Source organism: Thermomyces dupontii (genome assembly GCF_041956625.1).
Source record: "Thermomyces dupontii strain NRRL 2155 unplaced genomic scaffold VTN31scaffold_8, whole genome shotgun sequence".
In the NCBI taxonomy this organism is placed as follows: Eukaryota; Fungi; Ascomycota; class Eurotiomycetes; order Eurotiales; family Trichocomaceae; genus Thermomyces; species Thermomyces dupontii.
Genome location: NW_027192314.1, coordinates 946,200 through 962,897, shown reverse-complemented (window position 1 = coordinate 962,897; position 16,698 = coordinate 946,200). Strand labels below are relative to the sequence as shown.

The 16,698-nt window shown below is 54.4% G+C and overlaps 5 protein-coding genes across 5 annotated transcripts; 3 read left to right on the top strand and 2 right to left on the bottom strand.

Moving 5' to 3' along the window:
* Nucleotides 1-278: 278 nt before the first annotated feature.
* VTN31DRAFT_7146 (uncharacterized protein) lies at nt 279-1,444 on the top strand (the record flags this gene model as incomplete). Its single annotated transcript, XM_069407835.1, has 3 exons — nt 279-587; nt 645-813; nt 870-1,444. The coding sequence occupies 3 exons, from the start codon at nt 279-281 to the stop codon at nt 1,442-1,444; spliced, it is 1,053 nt and encodes a 350-aa protein (XP_069258449.1).
* A 2,086-nt stretch (nt 1,445-3,530) lies between these two features.
* VTN31DRAFT_7145 (uncharacterized protein) lies at nt 3,531-7,022 on the bottom strand (the record flags this gene model as incomplete). The annotated part of the gene is made up of 3 exons (XM_069407834.1): nt 3,531-3,936; nt 3,992-6,737; nt 6,791-7,022. The coding sequence occupies 3 exons, from the start codon at nt 7,020-7,022 to the stop codon at nt 3,531-3,533; spliced, it is 3,384 nt and encodes a 1,127-aa protein (XP_069258448.1).
* Nucleotides 7,023-7,480: 458 nt separating this feature from the next.
* On the top strand, nt 7,481-9,668 carry VTN31DRAFT_7144 (uncharacterized protein; the record flags this gene model as incomplete). The annotated part of the gene is made up of 3 exons (XM_069407833.1): nt 7,481-7,565; nt 7,619-8,166; nt 8,217-9,668. 3 exons carry the CDS (start codon nt 7,481-7,483, stop codon nt 9,666-9,668), a joined length of 2,085 nt encoding a protein of 694 aa, XP_069258447.1.
* Nucleotides 9,669-10,043: 375 nt separating this feature from the next.
* Nucleotides 10,044-12,059, bottom strand: VTN31DRAFT_7143 (uncharacterized protein; the record flags this gene model as incomplete). Its single annotated transcript, XM_069407832.1, has 1 exon — nt 10,044-12,059. One exon carries the CDS (start codon nt 12,057-12,059, stop codon nt 10,044-10,046), a length of 2,016 nt encoding a protein of 671 aa, XP_069258446.1.
* Nucleotides 12,060-12,472: 413 nt separating this feature from the next.
* On the top strand, nt 12,473-14,471 carry VTN31DRAFT_7142 (uncharacterized protein; the record flags this gene model as incomplete). The annotated part of the gene is made up of 2 exons (XM_069407831.1): nt 12,473-12,679; nt 12,747-14,471. 2 exons carry the CDS (start codon nt 12,473-12,475, stop codon nt 14,469-14,471), a joined length of 1,932 nt encoding a protein of 643 aa, XP_069258445.1.
* Nucleotides 14,472-16,698: the final 2,227 nt, after the last annotated feature.

Here is a 16,698-nt window from a genome sequence, read left to right as displayed (position 1 = left end):
AATCCGCAGTCTATCTGAAAGGTTCGGGAAGTTCAGAAAGGTTCTTCGTTGCTGGACGAAATGCCAGTTGGCAAAGATGGGATTATGTAATCACATCGGATCAACTGCAGTAACCGACCGCGGACGGTGATTGGACCATTCGCCGTTTAATCCCGAGGATAGCCAGCTACGAGAACCCGATCTACGGCATCAATCTCGTCACCAGCCGCTCGGTCCCTCTTGACAACTCACGATCCGGGCCTGTTCTGCGAACGAGAGGAGACAGGAATTCCTTGAGAATGGCGTCTATAGCGACACCGTCCGTCCTCCGGGCGGCGCGCACACGGCTGTACCCATCTGCACGGTCAATCTTTGACTCCCGACTATCGGCATATCAGCGATTGCTCTCGACGCTGGCGGTTCTGGAGCAGCGCGGTGGGAAGCTGCAGCCCTCGTCACTCGCAATCATTGCTGCAGCACAGAAACTCGGCGGTCCGGTGACGGGATTCGTGGCGGGCGCGTCGGTGAAAGGTTCTGCGGCGGCGGAGGCGGCGAAGATCAAGGGCTTGGAGAAGGTCATTGCCGTGGACAACGAGGCATACGAGAGGGTTTGTAGACGAATCTCCTTGTATCTTGGGGCCGTATGTTGACCACTGCTGATGCAGGGGCTGCCGGAGAACTTTGCACCGTTGCTGGCGGAGAATATCAAGAGCGGGAACTACACACATGTGATTGGCGCTCACTCGGCGTTCGGCAAAAACCTGCTGCCCCGGGTCGCTGCCCTGCTGGACGTGCAACAGATTTCTGACATTACGGCTATTGAGAGTGAAGACAGTATGTTTGAACGGATTGGGTAATCAAGTGTTGACGAAGCTGACAGGGCATCGTAGCATTTGTGCGGCCAATCTATGCGGGCAACGCGATTCTCACGGTACAATCTACGGACCCGATCAAGGTCATCACCGTGCGGGGCACGGCTTTCCAAGGTGCAGAGACCGAGGGCGGGTCGGCGGAGATCGTGGACGGCGTCGACCCCAAGGCTGCGTCCCAGACGGAATGGGTGTCCGAGGACCTCGCGAAGTCGGACCGCCCAGACCTGGCGACGGCATCACGGGTAGTGTCGGGTGGACGGGGTCTGAAGTCCAAGGAAGAGTTTGAGCGACTGATCCCGCCACTGGCCGACTCGCTCGGAGCTGCCATCGGCGCCTCCCGCGCAGCTGTCGACAGCGGCTTCGCAGACAACAGTCTGCAGGTGGGTCAGACGGGCAAGAACGTTGCGCCGCAGCTGTACCTGGCCGTGGGCATTTCTGGTGCGATCCAGCATCTGGCCGGCATGAAGGACAGCAAGGTGATTGCGGCCATCAACAAGGATCCGGAGGCGCCGATTTTCCAAGTTGCGGACGTTGGGCTTGTGGGGGATTTGTTTGAGAAGGTGCCTGAACTGACCGAGAAGCTGAAACAATAATTACAACTTTGGAGTTGAACAAACTAGGGAGTATGTGTAAGTATTATATATTGGGTGATTATGCTTGTTCTACGCACAATTGAAACGAAATCTGCATAGCCTCAAAAACCCAGAAACTCCAAAGCTCAACGTGATGTTTTCTGTCATGGCATGACACATCGCAAGACAAACACACACCGGGGTATCCATTCCATCACAACAGAGAATCATCCAAACCAGACAGAACAGATCAATCAAACCCATGCCCATCTAAAAGTCTAACCCTTCAACGCACACCAAGTGGCCGCCGCAGTGATGAAAGCGGCTTTATCATGGCCCGTGCCGCCGTTCTTTCGGTCGTAATCGCTCTTGGCTGACGAAGGCGAAGGCGTCTTTTTCGATGGATCAGGAAGCTTCATGGTGGCTGTGTCTGTCGCGAGGGTGCTTGTTGAACTGAAGGAGCTATGCGTCGAGGCTGCGTCGGAGGAGACAGTCGACTTGTTGTTGGATGACTTGGACTTCAATAGTGACAACGGCATTGTTTGGTGGCTCTTTGTTGTATGCTCGAGCTCCGGAAACTGATGTTGGCGAGCAATGTAGAAGGGAATAAGGTCCTCTAGCGTTGACAGCACTCGTTCTGTACGCAATCAGAGCAGTCGATTGATGGATTGGATGATTTGACAGTTGAATCTGAATCTGGTGACAGACACGAACTCTCGCAAGCTCTTTGCAGTCTTTATATGCTCGTCCTGTCTACGCTCTACACAGTCTAGTTGCCTAGCAAAGACTCCACTACTCATCACATCAAAGGAAAAAAAAAAAAAAAAAAAGTACTGTCTAGGATCTGGTTCTGTCGAATACTAAGAACAACCTTGAACCTTCTGTTTCGATCATTCTGATAGGGTTTCGGAGTTGATGTGCAAACACTGCAAACACTATTCCGGCAACGTCTGATTGGCTAATTGATACATTTTTGTGGTGGGACCTGCCAAAACAGGCTCATAGACTCATAGTTACTCATCCGACTACCAATCCGCTCTCTCAAGATGTCATTCCGCTCTGATGGAGCACTCTTCTCGCTGGGAAGAACGGCTCAGATGATCAGGAAGCTGCTGAACTTTCCTTGCTTTCCAGCTGCGGATTTGTAATGCTCTGGCCCTCAAGGAAAAGGGCGTCATTCGCTGTTGGTTCGGAGTGGAAGTCGGAATACGGAGTGCGGGAACTCTATCAGGAAATACATCGGAATGAACTTTCCTGAAAAGAACAAAACAACTCCGATGTTGAATAAGGAATAACCTTCTATTTATGGTACCCGACTAAACCCCCCATCTTGGCATCTGTCACTTGTCCGGCACGAGAAGTGACTTCAGGCAACGACCAGCCAAATGACCGACCGACCAGTCTAGAAAGATATGAAGCTTTGTTGGTGTGAAGGTACATACCTTCAAGATGCCGTGGGATGACATCATTTGATGGGAAACTATTGATCAGACCAACTGCAGTGACCAGCCGATATCGGCTCCCCGACCGCCAGCCTTTCCTTTCACGGTCAATCCAATTCGCCGGTGTTTCGACTTGGGAGAAATATTCCTCCACATGGCGCGGGAACCGGATGTGAGAATACGAGCGCCATCCATATTGTGGGATTACTGAGCAACAGTGGCGCTCGCGCCCTACGATCAATGTCTGGAGAAAAGATCCAAAGGAAGTCTTGGGGTTCGCGATTCTTTTTCCCTTTCGTTGAGTCAGTGATTCATCGGTTTGGCCGATGGTTGCTATGGAGAACAGTACGAGAGTAAACCCATCTAGGGATGTGCTCGGCTCACCGGAAAGTTCTTTGAGTCATTGTTTCCTAGCTTTTTGTGATTTACGAGCAATACGGCTCACAGACATCGAGTAAGGCTTGATGGATGGAGAGCCTGACGGCTCTTGCCCGAATGTGGGATGAAATCGTGAACCGATGGATGGTCGAAGAGCCGAAGAGTCGGGAATGCCAACTGCAAATGAAAGTTTTTGATTTGCTGGTTCAACCTCGGTTGACTATGTACAGTCTACAGATCATCTCGCTTTGATTTCAAACAACGGTAAAAAGAAAAAATGTTCTGGCTTACAGCTCCGCAAGCAGTTCCGCCATTGTGATCGGCTTGCGCACCGCATTGGAAAACCCTTCGTGGTAGGTCACCCACACCTTGAGCTCGGCCTTCTGGCCAGAGCCTTGTTTCTGGTCACGGCGTCGCGCCGAACCTGGGCGGTTCTCGATGACACGTCCAAAGAAATCCCTGGTGACCACGCCTTTGTCTTGTTTTGGAGCACTGCCATTATCGTTGTTCTTGTCGCCCGGATTGCTGCTGTCGTTTGTCGTGGTTGCTGGCGCGCCGACCTGTTTTCGCAGGGCTTCTTTGCGGTATTCCTGATCTAGTACCTGTCGGACGGCGTACCGCACGCGCCCTGCGCTGCCCGTGTCAAGGATGGTTCCTTTGACCTTGGAGAAGCTGATCAATTGGTCGAGAGGCCTGGAAATATCAGTCTCAATCCCACGTAGACATAAGCCTGGTACAGGCCACTTACGGCTCCATTCTGTAGATAAATCCGTTGTGGCCACCTCTCTCATCTTCTACACGCGCCTTCTCAAACGTCACACCCAACCCGGTCATCACGCGGACGGCGGCGCGAACCAAAGCGCGCTCACTCTCCTTCCGGACGCTAGCCACGGCCACCTGTTCGCTGCCCCGGACGACCACGGGCTTGATATCCGGGGAAAGCATGCGAACCAGATTTGGCACCAGCTCTGTCGCCACGGTGTCCAACGACCGAAACAACCTCAGGATGGGCGCCGGGAATGATGATTGAAACCCGGTGAGAATCGCCCGGTTTTGCTTTTGCGCCTCGAATGCGGTAAAGTCTGCCCGCGGTCCCGAAAATGGGTGCTCTTCCTCGGCCTCGTCTTCATCCTCGAACACGTTCCTGCGGGCCGCGCGATCCGTGTTGGCGCTGGCGAATAAATGGTGGAAGGCAATCACTGCCTGGCTGAGGTATGGGTTCAGTTCCCATTCCTGATTGGAAAACACCCTCGAAGCCATCATGTCGTGAAAGTGAAGCCAGTCGTACGCGGCGTTCGGCTTGGACAGGTAGGTATCATCCTGGTACGGGTAGGTCGGGTAGTTGGCGAAGCACTCGGTCACGCAGCGGTCATATTCGCCGCTGCTGTCAACCATCTCACGGAGCTTCGCAACGGCGTGGCGCTTGCGAAGTTCAGCAACCCCGATCGATGTATTGTTCGCCTCCGGGTCAAACGGATCTCGAAATGACTCCTCGCTGATGCGAGGATTTGGGAATCCGCCGCCATCGGTGAACACGCGCTCAACAATTTCCCGCACGCCTCCCCTTCCCAGCCCCTTGGAGGCGCTGTCCGTGTTGTAGTCGTTCAAGATATTCTCCTCCAGCCAAGCTTTTGTCAACCGAGCCGTCTTTGTGGCGCGAAGCTTATGGGCGACCCATTCCGCAGACACCAAGACGCTGCGGATATCGCCTTCGCCAGCTCCACGACTCATCGCGTTCCGGTCCTTCCTGCTGGGCATGCCCCAAGAAGCCTCACAAAGTCTTCTGACGCCATCTACATCGTAGGCAATCCGTTCCTTGTCAAGAACAGTTGTCATGCGCTTCACGACACTCTCCAGAGGCACTTGGCGGACATGGATGATCTCAGCGACACGGGCCGTTCTGAGCGGCCGTAGGGTAGGATGGTAGACGTCATTGCAAATCAGAATCATGGGCCGTAATAACCGGAAATTATCACTTTTCCTTTTTCGCGTGGACGTCGAGCTCTTCGCTTTGGTAGAATTCTTTTGGTCCAGCATGACCAGGTCTATCAGGGCTTTGATGAACCCTCCTTCACCTCCCGAGCCCGAACCACTGACAACACCATCCACCTCGTCAATCACAACGCATACTGGGCGAGCGGGCTTGGTTTGCTTCTTCCCGTCAACGTCGATGCTCACGCTCTTTACGTTCTCGGTGCCAACGGCATCCTTGATACGTCCATTGACAATGTTCTTGCTCCGATCGTCACTTGCGTTGATCTCTAGCACCTCGTAGCCGGCCTGTCTAGCGCATACATGTGCTAGGGTTGTCTTTCCAAGCCCGGGAGGTCCAGTCAGAAGTAGGAGCTTTCTATGTGACCGGTCCTCTTCACTCTGTGCTTGCGAACGTTGTTTCTTTGCGAGTCCCGGGAAGACGATTGGGTCCCAGCTTTTCAGCCATCGTAGGACCGATCGATGTGTCCGTTCGTCACCAATCAGGTCGGCAAATTTTCGGGCCCGGTACTTCTCGGTCCACATGCGGTTGCTCGAGTTCGGGGTGTGTGATGATTGTGCTTGGGACAATTCTCGCTCTTTACGCTTTGCCTCTTCCTTCGCTTCCGCAGCTGCTTCGTCAAGCAGTCGATGAATGTCAATGCCATAGTAACTTCGCTGAGCTTTCCCCGCAGTGACTGTGGACCGACTGGCGACTAGTCTCTCGTAGGACATCGAACTGGGTTTTGTTCGTGTCGAGGCATGGTACACACGCCCTGAGCAAGTCTTGATAGGGATTGCATCTCTTTTTCGAGCGGAGAATTCGGCAGCGGCTGATGGTTCTTCCCCCAAAGTAGCACCGAATGTTGGGCGGCTAGCCGGCGAGTTCGAACGATCTGAGACTTGCGTTGGAACCGGTATCTCGCCTTGGGGACGTGATTCTTCCGGAGTGGCAGGTCCGTAAAGATCCTCCTCTTCATCATCCTCGACAAATGGACCCTGAAACGAGGTCTTCGGAACCGGGCTCTTCTCTGGCCGTTTGTCTCGATCTCCCCTCTGCAACTCATCCAAAACATCTCCATAAGCCTCATGCAGTGCTTCGATTTCGTCCTCATCATCCTCATCAACAAATCCACCGATCGTACGTCCCCGTCTACTTTCACCATAGGTCTCGGGATTCGCCCGAAACCGCGACTCTTCCAGTGCGATCATTGAGTCAACATAGTCGTCATCGTCGAGCCGCCGACTTCGCGCCTCCTCCAGCGCGATCATTCGATCCACATACTCGTCATCGTCATCATCCACAAATCCTGCCACAATTCTCTGTCTCTTTGAGCTGTCCAAAGCCGAGGCATCTTCTATCCTTCGCTTTCGCAGGTCGGCTGGAGGGGTGCCCGACCCCGGCTCTGTGGGCGACGTTATCAACGACTTCGCGGCCATTGGAGGTGTTGAAGGTAAATATGACTCTGAATCAATAGTGGGTAGTTGGGTTGTTGCTGTGCCTCTCGATTTCGTCGGGGTTACTATGGCACAAGTTAGAGCAGACTACATGCCCGGCAGTGCAGGGCTAGCATACCAAGTTCAACGTCTTCATCACTCCGAAAAACATCCGACAGTTTCCATGCGCGACTTTGAATGACAATGCCCTTGCGATAGTTTTCCTGAGCGGTTTCTTGACGAACCTGGTAAAACGCCTCAATCTCGTCGGAAAAGGTGTTGGACTCAGGTTCTGGTCGAACAGAGTCGGGGAGTTCAGAGTGAAGGTGTAGTGCAGGATCAAAAGATGACGGAGGCAAGTTATCAGACATCAAGAAAGGTTGGTGCTCAACCGTCTTTGTTCCAATGGCCTAATATCGCCGTGTTTATGCCCGTTGGACTGGATGTTGGCCTGGCGCGTCAAACGCGTACCAACGCGTCAGTTGACTCAGTCATGTGACCTTCAGCCACATAAAGCTTTGTCACAAGAAAGGTGTGGCTGGTGGGTGTGGCGTTACATTCCGTATCGGGTTAGCGTCTCAAGCACTCTCCATAGGGCCAGATTTTGGAGACAAGCATCCATCAGCGGCGTGTTTCCGACCGACTGAGCGCGAAGAGCTCGGGATCCATCGAGCACAGCTCCTTCGTTATCAGTTGTCGCGTTGATCGCCTCTAACCACACAATTTGTAAACCTGCGGGATCTCACCGTCGTTTTCCTGCCACTGGGCTTGCTTACCCAAGGCGGCCACGCGCCACCACCGTCGATCTACTTACAAGTAACCCGCCATTATGGAAGGGAATCCTACTGCCCCTGCCGGCGCCGGTGAGCCACAGCAGCCGGTTGCCGCGCAGGAAGCTGCTGGTGACAAGCCGGGTATGTCGTTTCCCCCCCGACGCGGCAACACACACTGATCGTGGTCTCCCTAGCTTCCCAATCGCGCCAACAGTCCCCTGTGAAAAAGCCAGAACCGTCCGGATCGGATAATCAAGTGGATGCTCCATCAACGCCTGCGCCTCGGAACGAAGGCGGGGAGCCGGAGGACGAAGAGATGGGGGGAACGGAGACTAGCACAAAGAAAGAAAATGAACCTGAAGAAACTGCCGAAGATGCCGCTGCGGATGGCGCGTCAGATGAGCAGTCGGGACAGGAGAAGGCATCAATGGAAGCGTCGGCTCGGAAGCATCTGGCCCAGCAAACTCATGCCATCATTCTGCCGAGTTATGCAACTTGGTTCGACATGCACAAAATCCACCCCATCGAGAAGAAAGCAATGGCCGAGTTTTTCAACGGCCGCAACCGAAGTAAAACTCCGGCAGTTTATAAAGACTACAGAGACTTCATGATCAACACCTATCGCTTAAATCCGGTGGAGTATCTGACTGTTACGGCTTGCCGCCGCAATCTTGCCGGCGATGTGTGCGCCATTATGCGCGTCCACTCCTTCCTCGAGCAATGGGGCTTGATCAACTATCAGGTGGGTTTCTTTCCCTTTTTAGCAGCACTTCACTCGTTAACGCAGAGCAGGTCGACCCGCAAACTCGGCCATCGGCCATCGGGCCACCGTTCACTGGCCATTTCCGGGTACTGGTCGACACCCCCCGAGGCCTGCAGCCCTTCCAGCCCGGGCCGAACGCCACCGTCACCTCCGGCAAGCCGCACGCGGCCACAGAACGTGCTATGTCTGCGACGCCTGCCGGCAAGACGGATATGAACCTCGGAGTCCGTCGCAATATCTACGATGAGCAAGGGAAAGAAGTCGCTTCATCTGAGGACAAGGAGAAGCAGCAGACAAACGGGGACACTGGCGCCGCAAACGGGGCCGCAGCAACAGCAGATGCAGCCGCAAAGGCAATGGAGACCGCGTCGCGCGAGCCTCGCAAGACAATCAACTGCTTCTCGTGCGGGGTTGATTGCACACGTCTCCGATTCCACTATGCCAAATCAGCGCCCATCTCGGCAAATGCAAATGCGCCAGACACCAAGTACGATGTCTGCCCCAACTGCTTCCTACAGGGTCGCATTCCCGCCAGCCACAATGCTTCGGATTTTGTCAAGCTTGAGGACCGGTCGCATAGTACCGTCCCGGACAAGGATGCTCCATGGACGGACTCGGAGTTGATCCTGCTTCTCGAGGCCGTGGAGCAGTTTGACGACAATTGGCAACAGGTTGCGGAGCATGTTGGCACGCGGACTGCGGAAGAGTGCGTTCTGAAGTTCCTTTCTCTGGAAATCGAAGATAAATACCTTGAGGATCCGGAGATCTCCAGAGAAGCGTCGCTTCGCGCTCTCGGGGGCCGAGAACCGATCAGTCAGGTCGACAACCCCGTCCTGTCAGTGGTGGCCTTCCTGGCCCAGATGGCCGATCCTGCGGTAGCTGCAGCCGCTGCGGGGCGGTCAGTAGAAGAGATCAAGAAAGATCTTCGCAAGCAACTGGGACAGGATAAGGACAAGGGCAAGGGCAAAGAAGGCGAGGAGCTCAAGACGGAGGATGTAATGGACATTGATAGCGGCCGCCCGGAAGAGTCCACGTCGAAGAGCAAAGCTTCGTTATCGACAATTGCCCTGGGAGCTTCCGCGGCGCGTGCCGGCGCCCTTGCATCGCACGAGGAGCGAGAAATGACGCGCTTGGTGTCCGCCGCAGTGAACGTCACGCTCCAAAAGCTGGAAATCAAACTACAGCAGTTCAATGAAATGGAAGAGATCATCGAAGCGGAGCGCCGAGAACTGGAGCAGGCCCGACAGCAGCTCTTCCTCGACCGGATGGCTTTCAAGAAGCGGGTCAAGGACGTGCAGGACGCGCTGCAGGCGATGAGCGTTCGCGGACCGGGCGAAGAGACCAATGCCGTCCTGGAAGATGCCCTCTCCGGCATCAACCATCGGTACCAGTTCCAGCCCACAAACCCTGACGCGCGCAACGGCGTTCAACCATTAAGTGCGGAGGCGGGCTCGGATTACCGGAACTTTGAAGTTCCGTGAACTTTCTTTCACCTTTTGTTTTTCCCTCCCGGTTTTCACTTTTCTCATGTTTTCCAAATTTGTACAAATACCAATGTATGCCTGCAAGGAGGACGAAGGCGGCTCGAAACGCTTTCTGTTAGAGAAAGATGGTCATGTCGGACTGGTCTATTACTGGGCGAGGCGCAAACTGTCGGAGTTGGATGAGTGTTTTGTTTCTCGATTTGTAAGCTACGATGAATTGATTCTTTGATAGTTATCGTGAATCGATGAAGAAAATAAAAGTCGATGAGTATCATCTTATTGCACATCAGTGATGGGAGACCTAGATGTATATATACACACCAACAAATTGTTGAGAAACAATCCAGTATCGTACAGACTATCGACGGAATCTCAACCGTCGTTGTGATCACTCAACTCCGCCTCGCTCCGTCGACGCTTCCTTCTCGTCTCCCAGAGACTCTCATACGGCGTCTGATCACGCCAGTCATAGAGGTCTGCGAACGTCTTGGTGGGCAATGGTGGTTGTCGCGGTGGCGGGCGTGCCGGATCTTCTTCCTCCTGCGGGCTTTCCAACGCCGGGAGCGCATCGATCAGTGGGCATGAAAGGGACTGCCGTAGCTGTGTCTCCGCTTCCCTGGAGGCCTTTTTATCGACGTATTTGAGATAAGCGTCTAATCGGTTCCCTTCGCTGTCGTCCTCGTCTTCGGTTGGATGGTCGTCGCTGTCGTGTTGCTCCGAGTCGCTGGGGTGAAGGTCCGAGTCATCGTCATCGTATTCATCTATTTCATCCTCATCATCTTCCTCCACATAGGGGGGATCACTTGCGTCGTCGTCTTCGTCGTCGTCGTCCAGATTGGTATTATCCTCCGCCACTTGGCTCTCGCTTCCTTTGGATGATGCCGTCTCGACCGCCTTGCCCGCATTATTGCTTGGGTCGGGATTTGGGTTGCGGTTACGCGCCGGCGGCAAGTTGGACCGGCCCGACAGGAGAGCCTCGACTTCATCGTAGTCCATAACGCGGTTTTTGGGCCGGGCGTTGACCCGCTCATCGATAACGTCGAGCTCGAATCGACGTGCAAGGCCGACGTAGTACTCCGGATCTCTGTTCAAGCCGAGAGCGCTCACCGTGGCCAGCACGTCGCCGGGGGTTATGAAGTATCCAGAATCCTCCTCTCTCCCCTGCCTTGCCTGTCTGCCATTGTCGTTGTTGTCGTCAAATTGATCGTCGCTCGCACCCGGTTTCTCCGTTTTCTGCGCGCCCTCGCTCTGGCCCAGCTCTCCGTAGTAGAAATCTGACAGCTGAGACATTTTCCGCATGATAATCGCCCGGACGATGCGCCGAGTGAGATTAACGGTGATTGTGTAGAATTCGGCGAATGCATCCGCTGTCAGTCCGGGCGATTCGTCTTTCAGACGCAGGTTTCTCCAATTGTCTTCTGCTCGCGATCCACCAAAGTTCATGAAGATCCGCTCCGACAATTCTATCCACTCCCTGATATTGAGAAGCTTGGCAGTGAGGAAAATGCTGGACTGCGTGATGGTGATCTCAGCTTGGTCGGCTTGCTCGCCGTGATCGGCTTCCACATCCTCACCCTCCGAATCAGACTCTGATTCCTGAGAGGCATCAATATCCATGCCCTCTTCCGCGTCATTAGATTCATCATCGGATTTATCAGAAGCGTCCGCTTTCGATAGCCAGAGTTCTATTTTCTCCGCGGCAGCTCTGTCAATGTTCCAGAATTCTTTCCCATTCTCCTTCATCCCCTCTTTATCAAGGTTGTGCCGCTCCGTGAGGAGTAAGGATTCCGCGAAATGATCGAGAGCCAACTCGAGGTCCCGACTCACCTCGACAGCAGCTGGAAGGTCCGCGTATGAGACATCGAGGAGTTCCTCAGTCTCCTCAATCCGATGCTTTCTGAAACGACCTAGCCGCGAAATCCGCTCTGCCTCCAGGAGATTGCGTTGTCTCCGCCGCAGAGACTCGTGCAGCATACGAGCATACTCTTGGACCTCCAGCACCGACTTAGAAGGAATCGCCTTAGCAATCTCGTCAATGCGGCTCCGTCCCTTGCGGGAGAGTAGTCGAAAAAAGGCGTCCCTCTCTACAGAAGTCCAAACAACGGCGCCATACCGGCGTTTGCCTTTTTTTGTGTCCTTGGGGTTGGCAGGCACAACCAGCAGCTCATTCAGCATCTCCCGGAGCAAACCTGCGTAGGTGTTCACTACCTCCTGTCGTACGCCTTCATGGCGGAGGTATCGCCTCCGGGTCTCCAACGTTGTTATGGGTCTGGTAGCCCATACATTCGTCTCGTTGAACTTCCGGCTTTGCTGCTGCGGCTGTGTTGGTCGTGGTGCATCCTGCCGGTTCGCCTCGCCATAGTCGTTGTCTTGAGGCACATGGTCCATGATTTTTCTTCATTGGAAATTTGATCCATAAAATGTAGGGTGGACTACTTGGATCAAATTCGAGATATAAAATTTGGATGCACGGCCCGCCTTGGCCGCGATTAAACACAGAGTTGAGGCCTGTTAAGCCCTGTGCCTCATAAAAATTAGCCCTGGCTCCATATCAAGGACTGCACATGAGGCAACAGCATGATCATCATCGAGAGAACACGCTCACAGATTGTACTGTACTCGGGTAGAAGAATAGATGGATGCTGACGAAAAAGGAAACGGAGGCTGTTTGCATTGTTTGTCAACAAGACAAAAACTGCCTACAAAGCTTCCCGCGTTCGCCTCTGTCGCAGTGATGATCTCAGTCTATGGCACATCTCCTGGGAAGATGCAGCTTGCGACTCGTCTCGCGAGGCTTTCGAATGAGCAATGGCTTCCGCCAGTCCGTTATCGTACCCGCGGTGCTTCGCCGCTACCAGTCAACAAGCCCGCCATTGTCTGGCCCGAATAGTTCGACGGGAGTCCAGCTTCGACGATATCAGGAAGAATGCATAGCATCGATTCTTGAGCATCTCAAGAAAGGCAACAAGCGTCTAGGGGTTTCTCTGGCTACCGGGTCGGGTAAGACGGTATGAATGCTTCGAACCTCTGACAGGATGACGACCCAGCGATTGACATGGCGACTGACGATGGCAGGTTATTTTTACGCAATTGATCGGTCGAATCCCACCTCGAAATGGCACGGCCGATCAAACCATCATCATCGTTCACCGCAAGGAACTTGTTGAACAGGCCGCGTATCACTGCCGTCTCGCATACCCGAACAAGACCGTTGAGATTGAGATGGGGAACAACAAAGCCTCTGGAGGTGCCGACATCACAGTTGCATCCATCAGGAGCTTGCTATCCAAGGATCGCATTAAGAAGTTTGACCCAAGTCGTTTCAAGCTGGTTCTTGTCGACGAAGCGCATCACATTGTGTCGCCCTCTTACCGCGAGACGATGGCGCACTTTGGCCTAGATGCACCGTCGAATGACTCTCCCGCTCTTGTGGGAGTCTCTGCGACTTTTTTCCGGCTCGATGGGCTTAGGTTGGGTGCTGCTATTGATCATATTGTGTACCACAAAGACTACGTGGACATGATCGAAGAGCGATGGCTCGCCGATGCGGTGTTTACGACAGTCAAGTCGCATGCGAACCTTGACAAAGTTCGCAAGGATCGCTACGGAGACTTTGCCATCGGCCAGCTGTCCAAGGCCGTCAATACGCCAACATCGAACAATATCACAGTCCGCGCATGGCTGGCGAATGCAAGTGATCGAAAGTCCACCTTGGTCTTTTGCGTCGACACTGCGCACGTTCGATCACTGACCGAGACGTTTCGCCAGCACGGCATCGATGCTCGGTACATCACAGCATCCACGCCGGCCCAAGTCCGGAATGAACAGCTTCAAGCCTTCAAGAATCGCGAATACCCCGTTCTGCTGAATTGCGGGTTATTCACTGAGGGCACTGACATCCCGAACGTTGACTGCGTGGTTCTCGCGCGCCCGACGAGATCGAAGAGTCTATTGATTCAGATGATTGGTCGTGGTTTGCGATTGTATCCTGGTAAAAAGGACTGCCACATCATTGACATGGTAGCGACCTTGCGAACGGGGGTCATTTCGACGCCGACGCTGTTTGGGCTCGACCCGGACGAAGCTCTCACCAAAGCCCGAGTCCAGGACCTCGAAGCGAGGCGCGACAACCCACCGCCGGCTGCACCGGAATCCTCCAGCGATGCGTCAGCTGCCGTTGAGGAGGACTCGATCTCGCTGACCTTCACCAAGTACGACAGCATCTTCGATCTACTCATGGACTCTCGGTCCGACCAACACATCCGCTCCATCAGCCGCTACGCCTGGGTCCGAGTCGACGACCATCGATACGTCCTTGCGGGCAAAGCAGGCTGGATCACGATCGAGCGCGACGCCACCGAGCAACTCTTCATCGTCCGGTCCGTGCATACCATCGAAGAGCAAGACGGTGACCGGTCCTTCCGGACCCGGCCCCGCGTCATCGCCCGCGCCCCCGATCTCGAACACGCGGTGCGCGCCGCTGACACGTTTGCGAGCCGGCATTTTGGCGAGCGAGCCGTGGGCCTCTGGCAGGCATGGCGCCGGGCACCGGCCACCCCGGCGCAGCTGCAACTGCTCAACAAGCGCAAGCTGCGGCCGCAGGAGATCAAGGAGGGCGAGCTCACGCGCGGGCAAGCCAACGATATCATTACGAAATTACGGTTCGGCACCAAGCGGCGGTTTGAGAACGAGCATAAGCGGCTGCGAAGGGAGGCGATGGAGCGGGAGAAGTTTGAGGAGTTGCGCACAAGGGAGGATGTAAAGGTTGGGCCGCTGAATGCGAATGCTGTTCAGTTGTAGGATAGTGTACAGTATTCAGATACAAAACTTGCCATGAGGTATTAATTAGTATCTTGAGCTAATCGACTGGTCAAGACATCGCATACGTATCGGCAAGCCGGATATGCCAAGGCAGCCAAGCCGGAAGTGCCCACTCGGATTCCAATGGGGCCATGCCGAATCGAAATCCATCTTATCGGCCCGATGGGATCAAGGTTCCGATCCCGAAAGTCAAAAGTATGTTCGAACATTCTATGATGACACAAAAACTCAAAGAGGTAATAATACAAGCAGACTTGGGTAGCTAGGTACTGTACAATCACTTCACTTCCCAACTTCCCTCGCACCATGATCCAACAACAACTGGCGTATCTCCTCATGGCCCCTCACAGCAGCCGCATGAAGGGCATTCCCATGATGACCACCCTGCGCATTAACATCCGCACCTTTCTCCAGCAACAACTGCACAATCTCCTGGCTGCCGCCATAAGCAGCACCCTGGAGCGGGTTACCGAAATCGCCACCCTGGGCGTTGACATCCGCGCCGTTGTCCAGGAGAAGCTGGGCGACCTCCTCGTGGGCCCCGAAGCAGGCCGCCTGGAGGGCGGTGCCGTAGTCCCCACCTCGGGAGTTGATGTCGGCGCCGTTCTCCAACAAGAGTTGCACGACATCCCGGTTGCCTCCGTAAGAAGCCGCCTGGAGAGCGGTGCCAAAGTCGCCGCCCCGTGCATTGACATCCGCGCCGGTCTTCAACAGAAGCTGCACGACCGCTTTGTGGCCCTGGAGAGAAGCAGCCTGGAGGGCTGTGCCGTAATAACCGCCCTGGGCATTGACATTGGCGCCTTTGGAGAGCAACAGCCGCACAACTTTCTCATGGCCCCCATAGGACGCCGCCAGGAGGGCAGTGCCAAAGGCACCGCTTGGCAACAAATTGTTGAGAAACAATCCAGTATCGTACAGACTATCGACGGAATCTCAACCGTCGTTGTGATCACTCAACTCCGCCTCGCTCCGTCGACGCTTCCTTCTCGTCTCCCAGAGACTCTCATACGGCGTCTGATCACGCCAGTCATAGAGGTCTGCGAACGTCTTGGTGGGCAATGGTGGTTGTCGCGGTGGCGGGCGTGCCGGATCTTCTTCCTCCTGCGGGCTTTCCAACGCCGGGAGCGCATCGATCAGTGGGCATGAAAGGGACTGCCGTAGCTGTGTCTCCGCTTCCCTGGAGGCCTTTTTATCGACGTATTTGAGATAAGCGTCTAATCGGTTCCCTTCGCTGTCGTCCTCGTCTTCGGTTGGATGGTCGTCGCTGTCGTGTTGCTCCGAGTCGCTGGGGTGAAGGTCCGAGTCATCGTCATCGTATTCATCTATTTCATCCTCATGTTCAGGAATTCAGAGAGTCCTCCGGGCGCGATGGCTGAAAAAGCAACAATATCCCCCAAATCAGAGCCTCATCCAAATCAATCAGCAAGTCGGTGTGCATTTTGGTTTTCAGCTGCGGAGAGAAGACTGGTTGAGAGCCGCATTTCTCAGGCATCAATCGGCGGTCCAAGAGTCCAGCACGTGACATGGGCGAGAAGCGCGCTGACAGCTCTTGCTTCCATCGATGGTTTGCTCCTCTCTGTCCTGCAATGGCGTAACTCTGCGAAGCAGAAATTTGTCTCTATGGAGCTGCCGAAATCGTTCACCGTCTCCCTCGTGTATATTGATTGCCAACGAAGTGTTGTTCCGGCGGTTACGTGACTCGGACCTTTCGCCGCTACATCTTCAGACTTTTTTGATCTGCACAGACGTCAACGATTCCTTGGCCGCCTGTATGGGTTTCGTTTGCCTGTACGGATATCGGGACTGAACGCCTCCAGTCGCCCGCCGTTTGCGCCTCCTCCGGCAGTTTCACGCTCCGACTGCCTCTGCTCCGTCATTGCGCATTATTGACTGGAGTGTCTCCTTGAGGCCTGAGCCGATTCTTCCTTCTGCGCCTTCCCTTGTTGGGGCTCTTTCCTCCGCATTCTCGTTGGCTCGCTCTTTCCCTATCCACGCGCGACCCTCATGCCTACAGCACTGCTACCCCGCACACAAATGGAATCTTTCGGTAGTTATCAAGGGTGCTCGGAAAATTCGGGAAAGTCCAGATTCGATCGCTCAAGACCTTCGAGCGAAAATACGGGAGCAATGCCAGTGTCAGGATTCAACGGTCCAGGAGTGCCGCTCTGGATCCAATTGTTGATTCCCTGGAGCGTCTGGATTTTAG